General features: G+C 47.4%; 1 protein-coding gene across 1 annotated transcript in view; it reads left to right on the top strand.

Annotated features, from left to right (window-relative positions):
- Positions 1-24,568, top strand: part of TEAD1 (TEA domain transcription factor 1) — a 264,328-nt gene that overhangs the window by 202,000 nt on the left and 37,760 nt on the right. Inside the window, exons 6-11 of the mRNA XM_082341601.1 lie at positions 3,278-3,289; positions 4,067-4,201; positions 5,665-5,711; positions 6,618-6,679; positions 7,658-7,782; positions 22,439-22,612. Coding sequence (XP_082197727.1) covers positions 3,278-3,289; positions 4,067-4,201; positions 5,665-5,711; positions 6,618-6,679; positions 7,658-7,782; positions 22,439-22,612 — 555 coding nt within the window. The remainder of the gene's footprint in view (positions 1-3,277; positions 3,290-4,066; positions 4,202-5,664; positions 5,712-6,617; positions 6,680-7,657; positions 7,783-22,438; positions 22,613-24,568) is intronic.

The raw sequence follows: 24,568 nt of genomic DNA, 5'->3' as shown, positions 1-24,568 counted from the left end.
AGTAAAAAGGAGTGAATATGAAGTTGTCCAAGCTTCTTCCTAGGACACGTTTTTTCCTCGTGCATGCTCGTATGTACACATGCATACACTCAGTATTTCCTGTAATCTAAGACATCATAGACGATAACTCAGTATTGACTTAATAACAGTTTTTCAAGATAAAACAATGTGCTCACCCTTTGTAAATCTCTTCCACATCTCAGAAATATTAGTGTGAAAACATCTTAGAATAAAATTAATGTGGTGTACAAATGTAGCATGTATTTTTTATTTTACTTAAGCTACTGTTGTTTGGATGGATTAGCGACCCCCCCCCACCCCCCTTTATTCTGGGGGTGGGTGGTGATGATAGAGTGGAATGTTTAAAAGTCCAGGATATTAGACTAGAATGACACAGAGAAGCCATTTACTCAGGTCTGACACTGAGAGTTATAATTTCTTCAAAGCCAGGCATGTATCTCTAGGCTGAAAATGTCAATTTAGAGATCCTTCCGTTGAAATCTCTCAGCTCGGTGTCCTTCTGTACTCCCATTTCAGGATAAGTAGGCCCACAGCCAGTCTCTCAGTTCTGATTTCGAGATCTCCCTGGTGGTGCTTATTATCTGCAGGGTTACTTTAGATTTTAAACAAAAAATTTTAATCTTAATTTTCCATCGTATATCATAGATAGAGGGGAGATATTATAAAATTAAATGAGTATGCCGAATGTCACCACTACAAAAAGTGGGAAATATCTGGTGTAGACATTTTAGTCCATCTGTAGAAAATTGCCTATTCTCAAATAGGTAGGTCAAGTGCAGAAAGGACCTCTACTTGAGATAAAATTTCCTCTCTGCACTTGGCTTTCTCTCTATTAGGACAGGTGGCCAAGAACTGCCCAAATTTTAACATCCTGCTGTCTTTTCACTAGTGGTTTTTCAGCTATATGTATTAAGATGTATTTGCTTATAATGGATGTCAAACTATAAATACTTTTAGAGTCAGAAGACCTTGAGAAAATAAAGTACAACTCTTTCCTTTGTAGTTGAAGAAAATTAGAGTGTTAGGTGATTTGCCCAAGGTAATACAGCCCATTAATGTCAGGTGGAGGGCAGGTTTGGAACCAGGTCTCCAGACTCCCCAGCACGTACGCCTTTTACTGGCATAGAGCAAGTTGGTGTGCTCGAAGCAATTGATTTGCTCTTCTGCTTCTGAACTTCTGTTTTCATTTGGGTACCTGGTGGAATGCTGGGTAATAAGAGAGTCAAACCTGACTTTATTTAACAAAAGAAAAAGACCGTATTCTGAAGTGTCTGGAGCTATGTGACATAAACAGCAAAGGTGATGACTTTTCTCCTTTCCTCATTGACTGATTACCCTGTTAGAAAAGAAAAGTATCAAACTTCCGTGAACGTTTTGAAGAACTTTTCAATCAGCCTAGCAGAGGGAAACATCTCAAGCAACTCTAATAGAGTAAGAGTGGGTTGTGGAGATGTAGGTACTTATTTCCATGTGGACCTGGACTTAATGATTCCTGGTCACTGCACCCAAGTGTGCACAAACGCACTCTGTATTTGGGCAAGCAGAACCGCCCCTGTCATCAGCATTTCATAAACACAGAAGTCTCAGGTCTGAGAGAGGCCCCATGATGTACTTTTGGAATAGAGCCAAGCCCACAGCTCTTTTGTAGTTTTTCCGTACAGTCTGCGTCAGCCAAGCAGGCAAGCAGCCTGGGCTGCCATTTTCTCAGCTCCCCCCACCTGGGCCCTGGAGAGGTTGTAAGGCTTGTAGCTCGTTGGGGAAGGCATCTGTGGTTATACCTATGCCATTCCTTTGGTTTCCTTGAGGGTATTGATACCCTTTTATTAAGGGTTACATGACTTGGGGGCTGGAGTCCAAAGTGACTGGTCCAAAGAGAAACCCATGAGCTTGTATTGATGTCAAGGTGCTCTTGACAGAGAAGGAAGGAAGTGTGACTGAGCCAGGTTTCCTGTTCATTATACCAGGGTTACCCTCTGAGGGGATGGCGGGGCAGGTGGCAGGTGGAACTGCAGGACCAGCTAAGGGTAGACTGACGGGCACTGAGATCTGTATGTGTCAGGCTCAGTTTGGCTGTAGGGCATTTGCACACACACAGTCAGTTTATCATAAAATTCCACTGACTTCAAAATTTGTCTTTTTTCCTGGCATTTCAGTGTCTGAAATGTTTCGGGCCTTTAAAAAAAAGTTACCAGAGAAAGCTGGCTTCAGGTTAGAACGTTCAGCAGATTAGCAAATGGAGCTTCAACTCGAAGAATGCCATCTGACCAGAGGCAGCAAAGGCATCACTTCAGTCTCTGGGGACCAATAATCCTGCAGGCATCCGGAGCCCTCATGGTGTCATTCAGCTGCAGCAGTGCCCTTACAGATACTCATTATGACCATGTGTATCCCCGAATAGCTGTTAGATGAGGCTCGTTTTTTTAGTTGTATCCCTGCATAGCTGTTAGATGAGGCTCGTTTTTTCAGTTGAGAGCCAGAGAAGTGTATAAAATATAAAATTTTATGCAAACGTTAAGCTCTTTTTCAAGGGTTAATATAAGCTTTTTGAAAATTCACATGGTGCTCCCGGCAGTTACTGGGCAAAGTGGTGTCTCTACCTTGGGACCACCTGATTGATCTTCCTTAGAACCTTCTAGTACCTGTAGGCTTTGATTTTTTTTTTTTTCCCCCCTCCTTTTGGCCTTGCCTTTGGCGCCTCAGCATGTTTATTCATCACCTTTGGGTAAATCTGTAAACACTGAAGCCACCTCTCAGCTGGTACTCAGTGTCTTAGCCTGAAGCTTCCCTTGACCTTCACTCTCTGTCTGAACTCTGAATGACAGCTGGGGAGAGCGCTCTTTTTACTCTGATGTCACCATTTTGCTCCTGCTTTGATGGAGTCCGGGCCTGGGATAGCGTGTATAGACCTTGTGCAAGCAGCCAGGACCCTCGACATGTTTACTGAGTGTGAAGCCCTGCCCCACCATCAGGGCCTGCCCCACACCAGGGGCCTGACCATTTCTCCACCTGTACTGGGGAAGCCTCAGAACCAGCTCAAAGGAGTTGGGAGTTGCGGTTGTTGATAATTGCCCTTCTAGATAGTTACCTGGGTCACACATTTCTCCTAAAATGTGGAAAAAAAACCCCACGCTCCTACGCATTTTATTGTACCCAAGTATCATGTGTTTGTATACGTATATATTTTTTAACTAAGAAGAAGAATAACCCTGCCTTTGTAACGCAATCCTTTTAACAAATTGTTTATTGTTGTATCCAGGTAACAAGCATGGTAAGTATTTTCACCAAATTGAGTATTCTGTACTTTAGCTGTGCTTGGCAGACTTTTTGGCTAGCTGTGTGTTATCAGCCTTGGCTTTTTCAGAAAAGACCCTTTTAGGAAAAGGGGAAACCACTTACCTGGTAGCATCCCCTGTGTCCTTGGCTATAGGAAAGGACCTGTCTAGCCTTTGACGCAGGCGGGGATACCTGAGAAAGCATGCCCCCCGCCAGCATGCTGCTTGGCCCCGTCATCGCCCTGCCTCATCGCCCCGCCGCCCCGCTGCTTCTCAGCCTCCCCACCAGGTGTGTGCCAGGGCTCCCAGGCCAAGCACACAGACGGGCCTCCCAGCACTCTGCGATGGTCCTACCCCAGATCCACAACCACGCCTCTTCTCTCACCCTCCTCCCATCTGTGTGCTTGAAAGCAGGGCCTTTTTTTCCCTCTCTTTGAGTCTGTTAAGTAATTGGAGACATCTCCCTTTGGAAGCTGGAAAAATAAATACATTGTCCACTCTTCTCAGAGGCTTCCCATTCTGTTGGAAAATGGATTAAAAATTTTTTTCTTTTTAAACCTTGCTACTGGGTGTTCTCAGTAAACGTTCAGAGTTACAGTAGGTTGAGTGTGTTTTTAGCCTTCTGGCTGTGTTTATTTATCTGTGCATGTTTGCTTTTTTGGCCTTTTTTTGTGGCTCTGTATTTTAGTCCCTGTGCTCGTGGCTGTGCCTGTTTAAGCTGCCCGGTAGCCACGTGTTGTGTATTAATTCTGTGTGTCACTGTCACCTTCAAGGATCAGACTGCAAAGGATAAGGCCCTGCAGCACATGGCCGCCATGTCGTCAGCCCAGATCGTATCAGCCACTGCCATTCACAACAAGCTGGGGCTGCCAGGGATTCCACGCCCCACCTTCCCGGGGGCGCCGGGGGTAAGTCGTGAGCTGTATCCATAAAGATGGCCCCTGAGCGCACGGGGGGGTCCACGTGGCCAAGCACAAAGCCATCCACCTGGCACTTCTTGTTAATTGGGTCAGGTGTAAGAGAGGGTAAGGACCATTTTGTGGTGCCCTGTTGCTGGGTGCAAAATGGTGAAAGAAAGCATGGAGCTAGGGAGAGGGAGGGGGGAGAGTAAGAGGGAGAAGGAGAGGGAAGGAGCTTAGTCCCTGAAGACGTGGAATTAAGTATCACTTTTTTGGTGCCCTTCCAGGTTGTTATCTGCCTCTTCGGCTCTATCTTTTTTTTTTTAAGAAATTCACGGTCTTTATTTATTTATTTATTTATTTATTTATGACTGTGTTGAGTCTTTGTTTCTGTGCGAGGGCTTTCTCTAGTTGTGGCAAGTGGGGACCACTCTTCATCGCGGTGCGCGGGCCTCTCACCATCGCGGCCTCTCTTGTTGCGGAGCACAGGCTCCAGACGCGCAGGCTCAGTAATTGTGGCTCACGGTTCCAGTTGCTCCTTGGCATGTGGGATCTTCCCAGACCAGGGCTCGAACCCGTGTCCCCTGCATAGGCAGGCAGATTCTCAACCACTGCGCCACCAGGGAAGCCCGGCTCTATCTTTTTAATCCTGGCCCTTGGTCCCTTTTCCTGTGTCCTCAGGGTCACTTTATGGCAACTAACCCCTAAAGGGACAGAAGTATTCTATTATCATTTTCATTTTGCACCTGCCAAGGGCTGAGAAGCTTAATGTTATGATCTCATTTAATCCTCAAAATAATCTTAAATGCCTCTTACTGTTATTGCCATTTTACAGATGAGAAAACTGGAGTTAATTAGTAACAAAACAAGAGTTTGGGTAACTTGATCATAATCACATGGTTAGCGATGTCAGGACTCAAACCCAGGGCTCTCTGACTCCCTTGACATCCTACTGCCTTTCCAGCAGGCCGCCAGTCAGCAGGCACCAGAAAGCTCAGGAAAGCTCACAGCAAAGGAGGCGTCTCTACTGCTGCTCCGAGCTCCTGGCCTCTCGTTCTGAGCTGTGTCCTCTCCGCGTGCTGGGAGCTGTGGAGGCACATGTTACACAGGAAACATTTCAGAATGGAGGGAGGAGGAGAAGGGTGGGTGGGCACATGGGTAAAGCAGTCAGATGAGATATTTTTGAACCCTCTGCAGTGCACCCAGATTTCAGTTGGGTGTCAGGTGAATGCTGAAGAGCTGCTGCCTAGTCCCTGCCCTCCGGGAGATTTTCTGGAAGAAAAGCCAGAGGGAGCTGTAGGTTGCAATCTTCTGCAGGGCAGCGACCATATCTGCATTTAGGGAAGGTCACTTTGCAGCTGGTGGATGATCTGAACTCACTGTCTTTAGCAAAGATTACAGTGCATAGACATCCTGAGCAGTGCTTTGAGGTGAACTCATAACCCTGAAGCTTTTTGCATTTTGCCTTCCAGTTCTGGCCGGGAATGATACAAACAGGACAGCCTGGATCCTCACAAGAGTAAGTTTGAGGAGGGGCCAGCAGTGACAACTAGGGGCTGGTCACAGCCCACCCCAGGTAGAGGTTTCCTGGCACCAGACTGCCTGCAGGCTTGGAGGAGAAGGGAGATTTAACCTGAGATCACTGAAGTCATCCTCCATTGTTACCTACTGAGGCAAATAGCAGGAAAGAGACTGCTCAGATCCGGGAGACGTGTAAACACCTCACTCCCACCTTAAGTATTAGTGGTCGTGCAGCTGGCAACAGGAGGAGGGTCTCCATCCCTTCATGGCTTTGGGGGGCAGAGCCTGGGGTCCTCCTGAAAGTGCTTGCTTGAGAGAGGGCAGAGGAGGTGATCCTATATATAGCCCATTGTATTCCGGCTTTCCCTGTAGTGGGGGCAGCTAATAGAAAATCCTGCTGATGCTTTGAGGGCAAGGGAAGCAAACTCAGTAAGCTGGAAGATAAGGGCAGTCTAGGGATAAAAGCAGAAAGGAACTCCTGCCCATATATTCTCAAAAGAACTAGAGCTATTTGGCCCAGAGAAGGAGAGCCTGAAACGTGTCCCAATCCTTGCCTGGAAATGGTGACCACTGACCTCGGTCTCTGCAGGGATCAGAAGAGAGGTTCAGAGGTAGATATCACAGCACGTGCAAGGCAGGCTGACGTCTGTCCAGCTCGTCCCCCGGAACTGGCATGAGGCTTGGTGGTTTGGTCCCCAGCAGCCTGCTGGCCCGTCTCAAACGGACAGCATACCTGGGTCTCTGTCTTGGCAGAGGTCTGCCTGGGCTGTGCTACCACCTGCAGACAGGGAACTTTACGGTGGCGGGCCCCCAGGTGGGTCCCTAGCCCTGGGAGGCCAAGGCCAGGGGGAAGTAGCCGCTGCTGCAGTCGTGGTTTCTGACTCTCTCCGTCCTCTGTCTCCAGCGTCAAGCCCTTCGTGCAGCAGGCCTACCCTATCCAGCCAGCGGTCACAGCCCCCATTCCAGGTGAGTCTCTGCGGGACCCTCTTGCTTTGTTCCACAGCTGCACACCCTCCCTCACTTGCAGAGCCATGGACGCCCCTTCTCGCCGGCACCCTCCTTAAGGCAGGGCTAGCCCGGAGCTCAGGAGGGTCGGGGGGGTGTCCCCTCCCAGGTCCTGATTCGCCTCGGTCATCTCTAGAGAGCTCTTCTGATGGGCTTTTAAAGAACCAGGAAGCCTGATCACTTTCACTCAGGACCCTGGGTCATCCTTGGAAGGGGAAGTTGCTGTGGTTCCTCCCTCGTCATAAACAGGCCACGTCGGGCAGTCCCAGTCTTGAGGGCAGATAGGGTTTTACTCACCCTTTCTCAGAGAAGTGCGTTTCAAGTCCGAGCACGCTTTTTTAAAGGAGCGCTTACGCGGAAGCCCAACCAGAAACGGGGGACCCAGCCGGCCCGCCTGCCTCCCGCTGCACGCATGCGCAGAGGCTCAGTGGGGCGCTCTCCGTTAGAGACTCCCCAGGCTGCCGAGCATTCGCCCGGCGCCCTCTGCTCCGACACCGCGGAGCGCTGCAAGAGAGTGTTCCACAGTGCTGCCGACTGCAGCCTTAGGGAAGGAGATGGTCGAGCACAGGAGGTCTTTGTCGCCTGCCTTGCCTGTCTCACAGGAGACCTTGGCCAGCACCTGCTTCCACTCTTCATCACTCTTGCCGTGGTCCCCAGCGAGGCCCCTTTGCCCAGGATTAGGTGTCCTCACGCCACAGCCCTTAACCTGAGCTGGCGCCGGCTTTAGAAAGAGCCGCCACGTGCATTGCGCTTCTCCGGCTGGCCCTGCCTCTGGGCTCCTCCGCCAGAACCCACCACTGCCTGGCTCAGCTCCACCCCTGACTCTGGTGGACGGGCCTGTTGGCCTTTCCTCGTGGTAGGGCCCTGCCCCGGGGTTGGCCTGAGGCCCGAGGGGAGGTGAGCGGCCAGGTTGAAGGTGACGATCGATCGGTATTTCAGGGTTTGAGCCTGCGTCAGCCCCAGCTCCCTCGGTCCCGGCCTGGCAGGGCCGCTCCATTGGCACAACCAAACTCCGCCTGGTGGAGTTCTCAGCTTTCCTCGAACAGCAGCGAGACCCAGACTCGGTGAGTGTGCCCGGAGAGGTGTGTCCTGAACCCAGGGTTTGCCCCCCTCTTTCCCTGCCTTCAGGCCTGACAGGTAACCTGTGTGAAGCAGACCTGGGGGAGGATAGCGGAACAGCCCTTCAATTAAGTGAAAAGGCATTTCTGTTGAGAAAATATGTGGAACTTTAGAGCTAAATGGTTATGGATGCTGTGGACTGCAAACTCCAAGGATTCCTGGAGCTGTAGCGAAGGACCTCAACAGGCTCTTGCATGTGGTAAAATGTAACATGTTTTGAGCCCTGCCCTGTGGCTGGTGCTGTGTGCAAAGCTTATAGATAGGATCACATTTTACCCTCACAAAACCCCATAAGGGTAGGTGCTCTGTGGTACATGAGAAAACAGAGAGGTTAAATAATTTCCCTAGAGCCACACAGTTAATATCTGACGGATTAGAGATTCAAACTCATGTCTTTAAAACTCAAGCCTAAACATTTAGCCATTATTCTATACTTCTTTTCAAAGCTGTGTCTTCTCAAGATAACAAGTTACTACCTTCTGAAGGAGAAGTGACAGAGTAGTACTTTAGCAATTTGAAGTAGAATGTGATGCATTATAATACCATAAATACCAAGAACATTGGCATCTGGACTCTATTTGTCGCTTTTCTTCCTTCCCATTTCCCCGCCCCATCTAGTGCCCGTCATCTCCCTGTTTCTCAGCCAGGCCCACCATTTCCCCTGCATATGTGAGCCTCCCTTCTTTCCCACCCGGCAAGCCCAAGACCCTTTCTTCCCTCCCACTCCTTGGCTGTGAGTATGAGCATTGCATCTGTGTGTGGGTGAGCCCAAGGCAAAAACTAAAGAAATCATGAGTTTGTCTTTGGGAGCTTTACCAACTCCTTTCCATATTTTGTACCTCACCCCACCCTGCTGATCTCGGGGGCTACCAAAAGCACACAGGTGCCATGCTCTCTGGGTATTTGCCGCCTTGCTGTCATTCTGTTACCAGGAAAAAGCATCATGAATGAGTTCACCGTCTGTTGTAAGTAACTTGGATATGAACATCTGGAGGTGACCTCTCCCAGGAGTATTTGTACTTTGGCTCGCTGGAAAGCCTCTGATGGTAGGATGGGGGAGATCCCACGGGTAGAGGGGTTTCCACCAGCCATCACCAGAGTGGAGACTCTGGAACCCACATGTGGCCCCCTGACATTTCTGTCTATGAATTGTGAATGCTGGGAGCTGGTGGAAAAATAGAGCCTGCTCCAAAATTCGGAAAAAATGAAGAAAGAGATGTAGAGTAGGTCATTGGGCCCATTGAGGCAGGTAAAGGAAAATGAGATTATTGAGAACAGGGAAGAGAAGGCCACCTGGATCACTCTTCTCTAGTGTCTGAGTGGCTTTACAAGAAGGGTGATGGTGAGAGATTAAATCCCTGTCTGTGGGAGCATTGAAATAAACAACCAAAAAGATTACCTTCCTGATTCTTTTCTTCCTCTTCTGTCTGAGAAGTGTAGATGGTTCTTTGGCTGAAGGCTGGGCTTTGGCCCAGATTGTGCTTCTGCTTTCTGTAACTTTTGTTTGTATGACACCTCATTGCTCACAGAGTACGTTGTCGTTGGTTATTTCATTTTGTCCTCAATGTGCTGGTGAACTGGATTCTTTTTTTCCCCATTGTACAGATGAAGAAACTGAGGCCCAGGCACATTAAATGACTTAGGATATTTAGCCAATAAGCAGGAGGACCAGGAGTTCAGATCTTCTGTTTCCGTGTGCTCTTTTCACTACTGTGAACCACCACCAATTGTGAAGGTCTCTTGGATTGTGTATTCAGTCTGTGTATCTCCTGTATGAGCAAATCTCTCTCTTTGCTTGTGACCATTTTTTTAAGGAACAGAACTCCAAGACATTGGGAAGCAGAAGTCCCAAGATGTTAGTTGTTATCCTTGCTACAAGACTCAATATATATGTTTTATCAAAAAAAAAAACAAATTTTTTTTTTTTTAATTTAAAAAGCCTATGGCAGCCCCCTCACATTGTAACTGTCCTCCTCAGTTATGGACCTGTTGGAATAACAGGTCCGGTTGGAATAACAGAATGACCGGTTCCTCTTTTTCCTGTTGTTGGTGTTAATTGGGCTGCACACTGTGAATCACCGACAGAGATTCATTCAGTCCATTCTATAAACATTTATGAGCACTTGCATGTTCAGGGCGCTGTACCGAGGAGGGGCCGGCCCAGTGCTGCACAGCCAGCCACTGACTCTGCCCTTGGTGCGGTGGGGGGGGGGGGGGGGCGGTGACATCTAGTAGGGGAGGCACACGAGGCGGTAGTCACACATGAGGCCGCTGCAAAGTGTGGTGACTGCTGGGGAGGGAGAACACTGGATGCTGTGAATGAGGGGCAGGGAACCGGGCAGGCTTCGTCAAGGAAGCAGCCCTCATGCCAAGAGGTAGAGCATCGATATGGGCAGGGATGAGTAAGGGAGAAGAGCATTCCAGAGGCGATGACTGATGTAGATAAAGCAGGAGATGAAAGCTGGTGAATAGTTTAGAAAGGCAGGGCCCACCAAGTCCTTGGAATAGAGTCCAGAGATACATGTTTCATGTATGTTCAGGATTACACTTAAGGCTCTGAACGGTTCGCAGTTTGCAGGGCAGAAATAGAGACACAGATGTAGAGAACAAACGTATGGACACCAAGGGGGAAAAGTGGCGGGGGGGGGGTGGTGGGATGAATTGGGAGATTGGGATTGACATATATACACTAATATGTATAAAATGGATAACTAATAAGAACCTGCTGTATAAAAAAATAAATAAAATTCAAAAAAAAAAAAGAATCTGAACGGTTCAACTAGATTTGACCTTTTACTGATGAATGAACAGGTTTGGCTCTTCAGCTTAGACTCTAACACGTGACTTTAATGGTGACAGATGTGGTAAACTAGAGAGTGAATTTCCAGAGTAGCAGGGACTTAAGGGAGACCACCCTGGACTGAGGACCAGGCAAACTAGATTCTCCTCTTGGCTTTGTTGCTCCCCAAGTGTGCCTTATGTCCTCTTGGGCGACAGTACAGGCAGAAAAGGGTTCAGACCTGGCCACAGCCATTGACTAACGATCTCTCCAAGCCTCTTCTATTGAAAGAAATAGAATTACCTACCTCGTAGGGCTGTGATAAGGATGAGAAAAAATCACACTGCACCAAGCTCATTAATTTATTTGTTTGGTTTTTGCCAACACTACCCATAGCCCCATGATTCCAGTGAACCTAAGCCATTGCAAAGACGTAGGGGGAGATGTGTGTACATGTCTGTATGTCGACAAAGATTTGCAGAATCCAAAGTTGAATTTGTTTAGGACCTTAAATTATTTGTCACTTTGTTGGCTTCCTTATCAAATTAACATGCTTAATGTTTGATGTTAAATTTTAAGGATAGTATATCCAAATTTGTGTAAATGTACCAGGTGAGTTTATTTTAGATGGCTTTAAATTTTCCTATAGTTGGAAGTCTGAGAGCCAAAGAAACCACTCACGTGCTACATGTTTTTTCAATGTGACCTTGGACCTCAAGGGCCTTTACATGTTCATTGTCACAGTACCTTATGTTTGCAAAATAAAGCACATATTATATAATGTGAGAGGCTGGTGCTTGAGACTTGTCAGAATGCTTCTTTTAAGTAATCTTGTGAATTCTCCCCCATTTCAATTAGTCAGCCACCTCTTTTAGTCCCAGCTATGCTGGAAATTCACTCTTCAGTTTACCACGTGTCACCTGCTACCACTAAAGAGTCTTCACAATTCTGCCACCCCTACCAGCAGTAGGTACCGGTGATAGCCAGCACTGTCTTACCCAACTCTATGACATAGCCTGCCCAGTATTAGGCAGCCAGCTGACATTGGAAATGGGATTCAGATCCAGGTCTGTCGATTCCATATCCTGAGACCTGTAACCAAAGGTTGTCAGGTCCGTTTGTATCTGATGTGAGTACCTGTAGCCAGCCGTAATCTACAAGGAGCTAAGGGAAGACTAATCTGGGGGATGAGCGCCCCCTGCTGGCTCTGCATCATGTGTAAACCAGACATTTCCCGGAGTCCGTGGTTGTTTATATTGGTGGAGAACCAGCAAGTCGGTCCCTCTGTTACCTTTGGCTCCACTAGAAGCTAAGAGAAAAACAGCAGAGGGTGAAGAAAGGAAGATCTAAAAAACAAAGACTATTTTAGAAGTGGTTAGTAATGCTTGAAAGTACACTTTCTACGCGATTTCAGTGTTGCGTATCAAAGGACTTTGGGTGTTAAGTGCAAGATCCTCCACCCAGGGTGGGCTTTTTAAAAGGGCCTTGCCTGTAATCAGGGCCCAGTTCCTGGAGACCTGAAGCAGCTGCTCCTTTAAAGAAATGAAAACCCGGCCTTGGTGAGCTGTAAGCTGAATCCCGTGTGTGCATGCAGAGTGGTTTTCCTGATAAAGCCTAACGGGATCCTTCTGCCTGCTCCCTGGGGCAGGGCAGGTTCCTCCAGCCCCCCCCGCAGCTCAGCCACATGTTCCCAGGCAGAGGTTGTGTATTTAATGCCTACCGTGATCTGGATTCCAGAACAAGCAGGGCTGTGAGCAGGAAGAGAGTGTGTGAGTTCGGTTAGGTAGGAGTTACACAGCCAGAGAAAAGCAAGCTTTGGGATGGAGAGGGCGGGACAGGAGATTATTCTCTTTAGATTTTGAAGAAGCAGTATCTTGGGGAAGAAGTTCCATGATGTGGTGCAGGAGCACACCTGACCAGGGAGACACCTCCGCTAGTTGCAGCCATCACGATAACCTCCAGCATTGGCTGAGCTGTGTCCCAAGCACTGCGTGCCAAGCATTTGACACAGGCACTGTTCTTACGTCCCGTCTCTCAGCAGTGGAACGGAGGCTCAGGAGCATTAAGGTACATTATCAAGTTCTACTGCCAGGAAATGGCTGTACCATGGTTTGGCTCCCCTTTGTATATTCACCATGTCACTGTACTTTTGAAGAAATTAAAAAATCACTCAGATGCAAAAACGGCTGCCCTTCAAGGTCTGAGCTCCCCAAGCACAGCCTGGATGTAGCAGGCCCTTCACACGGGGGCAGCCAGTGAAGGAAGGTGATCGGGACGTTTGGAGAAAGAAAAGTAAGGACACTTGATTTGGGCTTCACAGGAGGAGAGAATTCCTGAATGATGCCCAGGCTTGGACGATGGCAGTTCCTCAACCAGAAGGTGAGGAGTTTTGCTGCCTGGAATGACCTGGGCCCTTATCTTTATTTCTGAGTGGCTGGAACAGCCTAAAAGCATGGAACTTCCCCAGTGCGGGGAGTGAGTCAGCAGTCTTCACAGCCTGAGGGAACCTGAGTTCTCCCCTCTGGGGGGAGTCTTGTCCCTCCAGTTCTGCAGATATATTCTGCAGACAGCCTGATTCTTTTCCATACAGGCAGTTGGTTAAATGTGGGCCCCAAGGATGATTTCATGGTTTTATATAGCTTCTTTCAAAGGCCTAAATTCACAGATCAACTGAAATTCCTTTGTCAGATCTCACAAATCCTGACTTTGGTTTGGAAAATGTGACCAGTGCAACTCTGAGGAAATAGGACATTGATGAGGGCCGTGGCAGAAAGAAGAGTCAGTTGTTTTGTATGGGAATTCAATTGGAGAAGTAAGATCAGAAGCAAGGTTTAGATTCCAGATTGCCAGGAGGATCCTCGCCTATATCCTGGACGGAGTGGAAGAGGGCAAGTTCTCTCTGAAGAAGCTTCCAAGTCCTGCAGTGCCTGCTAAGGGGGTCACTACATCTCAGAGCGGGGTTGTGTGTTCATGGGAAACAGCTCTTTGGGGAGATTTGGTTTCTGGTCCTTCAGAAAAGAGACTCTTTCTCTCCCCCAGTTCATGGCTTGTGTGTGGCTCTCATTAATAGTTAACCTGCATCCTAGCACCTGTGTAGCTCCCTAAGGCTCACACAGAACTGTCATGTTTCCTGTTTCGTGTGACCTCACACTGACCCGTGAGATGAGCAGGCCAGGTGACATCTCTGTTCAGATGAGGACACCACAGCCCAGAAAGTTTAAGCAACTTGGCTCAGGCCACACAGCTCAGAAACAGCAGGGCCTGGCTTCTAATCTATGGGTTCTTAATGTACACATCACATATTTGAATAAATGGTCAGAAAGCACATTTGGCCTTCCAGGTCCTCAGGAGGACTGCAGCGGGTCTGACAGTTGGCTGTGCTCAAATGTTCATGCTTCTCCCTGCTTTTTCTCATACGTGTTACCCCGTGTGGTCTTCCAGTAGGACGTGGGACATGGAGTGTTCTCCAGTGCTGGAGGTGACAGGTCGCTGTGGTGGGGTGTGGCCTTTCCCACCCTGTCCTGCACAACTGCCAAGCTGTGCTGTCAGCTCATGCACGCCAGCTGCACCCTCTCATAGCAGCAGTGGGTGGTTCACTCTCCATGTCTGAGCTTCTCTGGACGCTCACCCTCTTTATTCATGACCATTTGGGGATGAGGCAATTGAAAGCATCTGGAAATCTGGGTTTTATAGACATTTCACAGAGGCCCAGCCAGGCTCCAGCTGCTTTCCTTAGCAGGTCAGCCGCCGCCCTACCCGCCTGCCTTCCTGGTCGCTGTCCCTGTACTCAGCCAGTGGGCCTTAACAGCTGCACTTGTGTGGGGAAGACGCACTTCTTTCTAAGAAAACAGCAGCCGCCCTATGGAGATGGTGGTGGAAGTGGGAGGTGGGGTGAGGGGCTGCATCCTGGTGTGAGATCCAGGAAGGAAGGACCGATTCATTCCTTGTTTCTTGTGTTCAGTGATGTTTCTTTCTGGGAAGAGCACAGGGAAGGGAGGAAGCAGCACCGGGGGACCAAGTAGCCAGAACAGGGCTGGTGCCTCTGGACCAGCTAGCTGAGGAGAGAGCCTGCTGGAGCGTGAGCCCAGGCAAGCTCCTCTCCCCAGGGACTGAAGACACAGGCCACTTTCCGTGGCTCGGTCCTGCAACCACTCCCTGTCCCTGCAGGGCCCAGGGGCCGTCACAGGTTGCCCAGGCTGCGCTGGGGGTGTCTGAGCAGACTGTCCAGGCAGGAAAATAACAGGAAGCAAATGTAGGTGATTTGTCCTTGTTCTGTTTCAACTTGTACATTAGCATCCCTTGACATGAGTTATTTGTCTTGGTTTCTTTGAATTCCTAAGTGGATTATAATTTTTCTCCCGGTATTATTTGACAGCAGTCATTTTTCAAGGTTTTACTGCGTTCTTCAAATACTTGGAATTTTTGGAATAAGTTTAGGGAAAGACCGCCATCTTCAGGTCAGACAGTGTAGTGCAACGTTGGGGTGTGTCCAAGGGAGCCTCTCAGATGCCACAGACCAGCAGATTCTTAGGGCTTTCCCTTTCCTTTTGCATGAAAAGTGAACTGCCTCATCAGAGGGCTCTGGGCTAGAACGTATTAGCAGCCCTTTCAGAAAAAAGAGAAAAGAAAATTAAACCTCAGTGGCCACTTTGGGAGTTGCTTGTTCTGGTTTGTCTCATCTGCAGTAATGGGCAACTGCCCAGGCTGCCCTAGCCCCACTTGCGAGGACAGACTTTGCATTCTTCACGGACATGCCTTGGGGGTAGTTCAGGGGCCTGATCCCTCAAGGCCTCGCGCACACGTCACCCCCATCTCAGCTACCCTACAGTACAGTATATAATGGCAGTGTCGGGACAGTAGAACTCACCAGTGTGTCTGAAACTTTCCTCTCTTAATTTCTGCTTTAAATTTTTAGTATTTCCATTTCGTTGCTGTCAGAGGAACAGCCATAATTTCAAGTAATCTCACCCAAAGTACAGAAACATCGTGATTATTGGGGAAAATAATAATAGCAATGATAATAATAACAAATTACATGCTTGGCACAGCATTGTGGATTTTCCATGTGTGTGATCTCCTTTAAGCCTCGTGATGCTCCTTCGAGGTAGGTACTATTATTATCCCTGCATTACCGATGTGGAGAGGGCTGAAAGCGCCCCTCCCAGATGACTCAGCTAGGAAGCGGTGCCGGCGCCAGGACTCAGACCCAGACCCTGTCTGCCTCCTGAGTCTGGTGCTCAGCCCTCCTCCCCTGCAGCCTCCCTAAGCAGCAGAGAGAGAGGGAGAGCCAGAGACCAGGAAGGAAAGCGACCTCGACCTCCTCGCAGAACAGCTTTGGAGGAGGGGGAAAGTCCTTTGTTAATCCCCCAGGGTAGCTAAATTACCCTTCACAAGTCACTTTGGGGAGATTTTAGGATTACATTTACCTTTATCACTGTTTACAACTGCTGTGAAGAATAACTGGAGAGATTATAGCAATAAAAAGAGAAAATGAGCATTTCCCCAAGTCAGAATAGAAATCTGTGTATTAAGATTGTGTCAGGGGCTGCTGAGCCACGGGACATCTCAATCCAGGTAGGATTGTGCCGGTGCAACATCAGTCTCTGTGGTGAACCCTGCAGGCAGACAAGGGTCCAAGCTCCTGCTCAGTCATCCTGAGTATTTGAGCCTAGGAAGGCTCTGTGATCTGACCAAGCTCCTTTTAGGTCCAGGGAACTTGTGGCCAACTAGAATGAACATCCTGAAGCACGACTCTTTGTGTTTTTGTTTCCCTTTATAGATCTTTCCTCACAAAACTCCATGATGTTTCAAGATAGTTTTGGATTGGCGGTTTCATTTAATAAAGTAATAGATGTGCTTCGTGTATAAGCCAGATCACACCCCATGCATGGCCTATGAGGAAGAGCAGCCACCCCCTGCCCCCTTGCCCTGTCTCCCACCCCCCAGTCCTGCTCCTTAGCAACAGCTGCTTGCGGCCTTTTTGTCCTTGCTTTGTATAGTATCTCCGTATTTCTAAACAGCATGCTCCTACTGTGTATCTCAATCCATCGATCTGCAGACATTATCCGTGACTTCTTACTGTGGAAGACCAGGACTTAGCTCTCTGAACTTATTAGCACATCCTCACCCCCCCAATATGGTTATATCACAATTTTTGGTTTAATGAATACTCAGTGTTTATATTACAAACCTGTGCAAATTTTGTACACAGCATGGTTTGTAATGTGTTAGAACCATTTTCTTGATTGTAAAACTTGTTTTTTCTAAGGTTTGTCATTGCCTTTTCATTTGTTCAGTTTTTATATACCTACACAAATTCATCCTCCACATTTCTAACAGAATTCTCAAACTCTTCTCCAGATGGTCAGCTAAGTCAGGGAATCTCTCCAGTCCCTTTAGGAGCCCTCCAGCTCCTCGTCCGCTCTGGGCTGGCTGCTGTCCAGGTCAGCAGCCCAGCTGCAGGCCAGCGTGTTCCTTTCACCTCTCTTCTGGGTTCCGGCCTTGTCTCCCTCTTTTTTGATTTACTCCCTCATTTCAAAAGAACATATCCTCCTATTGCTACCTGAGAGTAGTTGCAAGGAAGGTCGGTTTTCTGAAACCTGACAAATCTGAGAGTGTGTTCTCACATGTGATGGCTAACTTGGTTTTCATCATGGTTTGCACCTTAGGCTTGTGAAGCTTTGTTCACATTTTCAAGGTAAATTCCACATACATTCTCCTTGCTAATGAATCACACTGTATGTTTAGTGCTGGAGAGTACGGCCATCCATATGAACAGAGCAGGTAAATGCTGATTTAAGTCATGGGATGTACAGGGGAGGGGATGTTGACTGTCGGTAATCCCAGTCTTCTGAATGAGAATCTTTGAGAACATGTATTGAATGGGCAGCTGATGGTTCTGATTACAGAGGCAATAAGCTGGCTCCGTACAGTCACTCTGTAGGTTCTGTGAAGAGAGGGGCTTTGTACTATCAGTTCATGGATCCCCTGTGCCCACCACAGTGCCTGGTATATAATGGACCTTAGGTGTGCTGATTTGTTCCACGGAAATCCACAAAAGAAATTTGCAGAGTGAGCACCTTTTCTATTGTTGTCATTGATATGTTGATAATCAGCATATCTACTGAGTGCCTAGGAGACTTTCTTGTAATTGAACAAGCCAGTGTTAACCTCTCTTTTTGATATCAAGGAAATTTAGTCTTAGGCTTTGGTAGACATGACTCATTGACATTCGCCCCATTTCTGCTTGTACATTCCCCACATACTTGGGATTGTTGGTTGTTGTTATTTTTGTTGTTTTTGTAAATATTTGTTTTCTGCCATATAGAATAGAACTGCCCTTTTTTGGTTTTGTGTTCCACCTTTAGTTTTGGGGAAACCACCACTGCTGGAAAGAAACTGGGATTTATTTGGGAAGGAGGAAGGGAAGTGAGATATCCACCCTAGTCTTCTTCTCTTATAAGATCTGGCAGGATGGGAAGTAGAGCCTCACCAAATAGTTTTTAGGTTTTAATTTCATTAAAACTTGAACCCAAACATATCAGGTAGGCATCTTCTTTTCAGCCTTCTAGATTTGGGGGCAGAGGGATTCCTCACCTAGCCAGGTTAAATTAAGGAGAGAGGGAGGTCTGTTTGTCCCACTGCTTTGGCCTCCAGGATGCCTTCCTTAGTCCTTTGTATTCTTAGAAACAAAGTCACCTCTTGGCAGGAATAAAGCCACTCAGATGCCAACAGTCAGGGTTTGGTTTCAAGTCACCAGCCTTGGGGAGGCAGTGCCCAATTTCCTTTGGCAAAGACAGCCTGCCCATGCTCAGTTCATTTCAGCCACTTGGGCACTAAGGTAACTCCTCAAAATAGAAACCTCTGAAGACTATCTGATGCATCTGTGAATAATTATGTTTGTCCCGAATTCTAATTTCATTTCTCAGAATTTTGAAAACGCTATTCAGCTTTTTTCTCTTTTCTCAAATCAACTTTCAGAAAAAGTAGATCTGAGTTAGAAGGATCTAGGCATTTATATTTTCTTCTGGAGATGGTGTGGTTGATGTTTGCAGCAAATGCATGGGCTGTGGCGTTGATAGATCCAAGTTTTATTCTTAACTTCAGGACTATTCCTGGGTGTGTGACCTCAGGCAAATCTGTTCATCTCTGAGCTTGTTTCCTCATCTGTAAAAATGATTTTAATAAAATCTGCCTACAGTGTCATTGTGAGGCAGTGACCCTGAGGTCATTGTATAGAGGTCACATATATAGAAAGCACATTGTACAAACACTGAATGGACACAGTTCTCTTTCTTTCTGCAGACACAAGTGAGAGACCCACACTCCGAGCAGCTTGTAACGGGTGGGCTGCAATCTAGGATCTTAACAGTCACGTAGCTTCACAACTTGCTCCCAGCTCTTGGCTTATTTGTGTTTATTTTTCCATTGCTAGGCAGGAGGGATAGCTAAAGTAGGAAAGTTCTTTTGCTTCTACCCCAGGATCTAGTTAATCTCACATAATACACTGCAACAATAGTAATCTTAGCAGCTGTGATTTATTGAACACTTCTTGTATGCTAGGCCCTATGCCGAGCACCCTCTGTGCATTATTTCCTTTAATCTTCCAACCTGTTCTGTATGACAGTCATATATCCCCACTGGACATATGAGAAAACTGAGATTTCAGGTTATTGTCTGGCTCCAGAGTGCTTTGTACTCAGCACCTTGATTTTCAGCTATACTTTCATGGTCCCCACTGAAGAACGGTAAATTTTACCCTCCGGTTGTTCACCTTCCTGATCTCTGACACCTGGAGGTCTGGGCTGTGGTCCCTGAGTTACAACAGTTTTAACTTCACCCCAGCTCGGATTCCCTGGCCCATGGGAGCTGGCGAGGCAGAAGAGCTGGGAGTGAGGTGTGCTCAGCAGAGAGACTTGGATTCTATTCACAGGTATCCCCAAGGCTCTGCTTGTATTCCATTCTTTCCCGTAAACTCACTGCCTACAGACGCCACAAGAAGTGACAGAAATGGTGCCTCTCAAAGCCGGGTAGGGCTGGGAGCTTGCTGCAAGCAGGGTTTGGATAATAAGGGTTGGGTGATGGACATGCAGACAGCCAGTTGTCTGGATAATGAAGGAACAATGCCTTTTGCCCTCTGCTCCGGTACTGGTAACTAGAGGACCAACAGAGGGACCAGGCACGAGGCATCACCTCCTCATGCACCGCCTCATCTCTGAGGGCCTTGCACCAGTGTCTGTGCTCCCAGCTTCACCTGTGTTGTTTTTTCTCCTCCTACCCACTGATGAGACTGGAAGCGCCTTAGCAGCAGTGCCCCATACATTTCTGTGGGCTTTGGTTTGCTTATAATTGAAAAGATGATGTGATGACATTTGAGAAAATTTTAAAAAGATCAGAGGTACTTCACCCCTCCCTATAACCTCACTTCCCTAACATGACAATGGCTTCTACTTTATTTTAAAAGTTTTCTTCCAGCACAGCATATTCTGTTCCCGCGTGGCCGCATCCAGGTCTCAGGCCATCCTGAAATCCACCAGACAGCTGGACCAGAGGCTGGGTCCATGTCAGAGCTTCACGTTCCTCTTTTTCATTTTACCTGATACCTTTTAGGGTTTTGGAAGCCTTGGTAAAGATAGCACTCTGATGTTGAGCAGGAGAGGGACTTAGCCCTCTCCCAGATGGTGCTGGGCCCTGGCCACACTCCCTGTATGTGGGCAGCTGGCACCAGGTGGGGTATTGGGCCTCCTGCCCTTCCACATTGTGGCCAGAGATCCACAGCGTGTGGGTAGCAGGTCATGGGTGTAAACCAGCACTTCCTCAGGATATATTTACAGGGTTTTGTGAGCAAACAAGTTTGGGAAACTTTGAGCTATAGAAAGTTACACAATGTTTCTCTTCCACAGTGCTTTTAATGTGTTATATTCAGATGAACCTCAAAGGAGAGAGGTTTTATGAGACATAATAGTAGCTAACATTTATTTAGTGTCTACTGTTTGTTGAATGGAGGAGCTCCAGTAAGCTCTTAATATGCAGTACATCATTTAAACCCTATAGCACTGGGACTTCCCTGGTGACGCAGTGGTTAAAAATCCGCCTGCCAATGCAGGGGACACGGGTTCAATCCCTGGTCTGGGAAAATCCCACATACTGCGAAGCAACTAAGCCCATGTGCCACAACTACTGAGCCTGTGTGCCACAGCTACTGAAGCCTGCGCCTAAAGCCCGTGCTCCACAACAAGAGAAGCCACCACGGTGAGAAGCCTGCGCACCGCAACGAAGAGTAGCCCCTGCTCACCGCAACTAGAGAAAGCCCACACGCAGCAATGGAGACCCAACGCAGCCAAAAAAAATTTTTTAATAAAATAAAAAATAAAGAAATAAGCAAAAAGATTAAAAAAAAACAAAAATAAACCCTATAGCACCCTTGGGAGGTAGGTGCCATCACTGTCCCCATGTTGGAGGCTGGGGGGACTTACCCAGTGTCATAGCTGATTGGCAGTGGGCACAAAGTTTTGTGCTGGAGCAGGCTGAGCGCAGATTCAACCTCAGCCAGTACACAGTACTGCTGGCGAGCAGCTTGGAGCAGCCTTCTTTTATTTGGGACTTCTCATTCCCTATGGAACTAGTGCTTGGAAGGACTCTAGTTGGAGAAATGCCAGCATAAACTTGAAAAGTGAATAGGGATTGGTGGGCGAATACTGACATGGGTTTCTCTTGTGAACCCTGTTGGGTTCTGAGCTCCCTGGAACCCCTGTACCCCAGATGTCTTTGTGTCACATTAGGCTGGTCTTGCTGCCTATTCAGCAGGAGAGGCGGGCATGGGGGGGCTGGAGTATAGAGTTTAGGCCAGTGGTTCTCCGACTTGGCTGCATATTGGAATTCATCAAGGAAGCATTAAACATTACTGATGCCTGGCCTCATTCTCAGAAATGCCAGTTTAGCCTGGGTGGGACCCAGGCATTGGTGATTTTTAAATGCTCCGTGGTGATTCTGCTGCATCCTGGGTGAGAACCACTGGTTTGCCACACTCCTTTGTGGTCCGGTTACCATATCTTATACCAAAGCAAGGAGAAGAAAGCATTTCCATTTGTTAGTTAAATGACTTACCAGGGTTTTGATTTGTTTGTTTCAGTTTTTGTGAATGAGTGACTGGTCTTTTTTTTTACTGGTCCCGTATAGCCCTGCACCATGAATCCTATCCATGATCTAGACCCATGACTCTAACTTTGCACTGACAGTCACATATTGACCAGCCCTTTTGCAGAAGTTTTAGATTGGTTACTAAGGGGACTCGTGAGGCAGACACTCAGCTCTCTTATTCCTGATGGAAGAAGTAGGTGGGTACCGTTGCTCAGAGCACTGCATTCATGCTGTTGCTAGGGGAGCTGGGGTGACAAGTGCATTCTGGGTGATGGCGTTAGCTGACCACACCCATACCGCTTATTGGACTTACACTGTAAATAATGGGCTCCAAAGGGTGTCACTGTCATTTTCACTTGAGTCAGGTAAAACTGGGTAATGGAATTGTTTCTAGCTTTGGTAGTTGGGTAACTTAAGTTGTTGTTTCCTACTGTGTCTACAAAAAGACTTTTTTAGGCACTTGGGAAAATATATGCCCTTGTAATAATAGACAATGATTGTTTTAACCCTAAGCTATAATGGCTTTTCTTAATATCTTCATCTTTTCGAAGGCACAGACCCGAGGCTATTCAAGGCGGAATTCCGGGATTTCGAGACTACCACTCTTTATGCAGTTCAAGATGGATGTGTCCCAGGTTGATCAAAGGGTTTGTAATGGGAATGTTTCTGTTGGTTTCTTACAGTACAACAAACACCTCTTCGTGCACATTGGGCATGCCAACCATTCTTACAGTGACCCATTGCTTGAATCAGTGGACATTCGTCAGATTTATGACAAATTTCCTGAAAAGAAAGGTGGCTTAAAGGAACTGTTTGGAAAGGGCCCTCAAAATGCCTTCTTCCTCGTAAAATTCTGGGTGAGTAAGACCTTGCTGTGATTTCAGTGGTTTTTGTCTGAATGGTCGCATCCCACACTTGAGGGCAGAAGACTGGCTGTGGATTCCCGCTGACTGATCTGCAGGATCGCCAAGGGATCACAGACTCATATCCGTGGGCCGTCCTCATGCTGGCCTTGTGGCACATCCATGTGGTGACCCAGGTGGCATTTGCTGTCCCTGCCAAAGAGACACAGGCAGCTGCTTGGGCTTCAGGGCTCTCTCATGCAATGACAAGAAACTCTGCAGATGGCTGGGGTCACAATGGCAGACGTGAGGCACTTAGACCCTCTTTCTGTTTGTTCTCACACCATTAAGCAAAGCGACCTATAAATTCCACTGGAGCGTAGGACCTGAGGCAAAGAAGGGGCTTGGGTGGAGCTGAAGACATGCTCCAAGATTTTATAAGTGTCAGAGAGAATACAAAATGGCTCTGCCCATTACGTGCCTCATTTGTGCTTTAAAACACCAAGGGCACATTCCCCCAGCTGCTGGGGCTTCCTGCTGTCCCCCAGCCTCTGAGGAGAGCTTTGCTGTCCCTTCTCCACTAGTCAGGCCCGGGCCAGGGGACTGCTGTTGGGTCAGGGATGTCACAGCAAGCGTAAGGATAATGTGTGTGTACTGGGGGCTTAAGAGCAGAGGACCTCCTGGCACTGAGCGTTTATAACTCCTCAGTCTTGACAAGAATAAAAAGAAAATGGCTTCAAATGTTTGCGCTTCTTAGCGTGGCATTAAAGGCCCTAAAAGAGCTGGTTCCGGGTGTTTCCCTTGCTGTCTGTCCTACGGCCCGCCTTTGTGTGTGAGTGGATGGACTTTTTACTTCTCCTCCTTTCCCTCCTTCTTTTGAGGTGGTGGCTTCTTTATTATAGCACCTTCCTCACTTAAACAAATGGTTGATTTTTCTTTTAGTCCTATCGCATTGTGTGCTTACTCAGTTCCCATGCTGTGTCATAATTATTTGGATGTGTGTCCCACTCCTCTCTGGACTCGACTGCTTCCAGGCACCTATTCATAATGGTGACTTCACTAATCGAATGCCTGCTGTGGGCCGGGAGCTGTGCTCATGCTTTACATGCATTTTATCCAGTCTGCCCAGTGTTGACTTTGACTGGAATTTGCCTCATATCCAACTAAGAAAACAGAGACCCAGAGATTACAAAGTACAGGCTGCACCAGGGTGGGGACCTGGGGCTTGAAATCAGATCCGTTTGACTAAAGTGCCTTTGCTCTGTTTCCTGACTGCTTCATGCCCCCTGGACCCCACCCACAGGGTCTGTCAATCGCTCTCCATATCTGCGAAGCTAAGCAAGCGCCTGGCACAAAATACTCAACAATGGGGGAAACAAACAGATGAACTAAGGAAAAATTAATATTTTAAGTTCCTTGGGAGGAAATTTACGTATTAAATTTAATTCGTTTAGTTTTTTTTTTAATCCTTGAATGGTAATTGGGTTTCATTTGTCATGCTTCCATACTGAATTTGGATCTTGGAAGTAGCCTTCTACTTAATTTAATGTTCTCGGGATCAGTAATACATGTGGACACCCTGAAAAAGCACTTCCTTTTTCTAAACAGTCACTTCCTTTTTCTAAATTAGTGGCTGCCACCTAGTGACTTGAATGGTGGTTGGGGGTCAGTTATATGATAACACAGCAGTTTTCAAAGGGTGTTCTACAGACCCCTAGGGGGTTCCTCAGTATCCTTTCAATGGGCTGTCAAGGTCAAAACTATTTTCATTATAACACTGAGATATTATTTTCCTTTTGAACTCTGCTGATGTGCGCATTGATGGTTCAAACATAATAGGGTAAAACTGCTGAAGCCTTGGATCAGTTGGGCTGGGTTGCATGCACAGTTTTTGGGGGCTTTTTTAAAATAAATTTATTTATTTTTTATTTATTTATTTTTGCCTGTGTTGGGTCTTCGTTGCTGCGTGCG

Source organism: Balaenoptera borealis (assembly GCF_965194805.1).
Source record: "Balaenoptera borealis genome assembly, chromosome: 11".
NCBI classification, from domain to species: Eukaryota; Metazoa; Chordata; class Mammalia; order Artiodactyla; family Balaenopteridae; genus Balaenoptera; species Balaenoptera borealis.
Note: the sequence above shows the minus strand (reverse complement) of the source record. Positions and strands in the feature narration are given on the sequence as shown.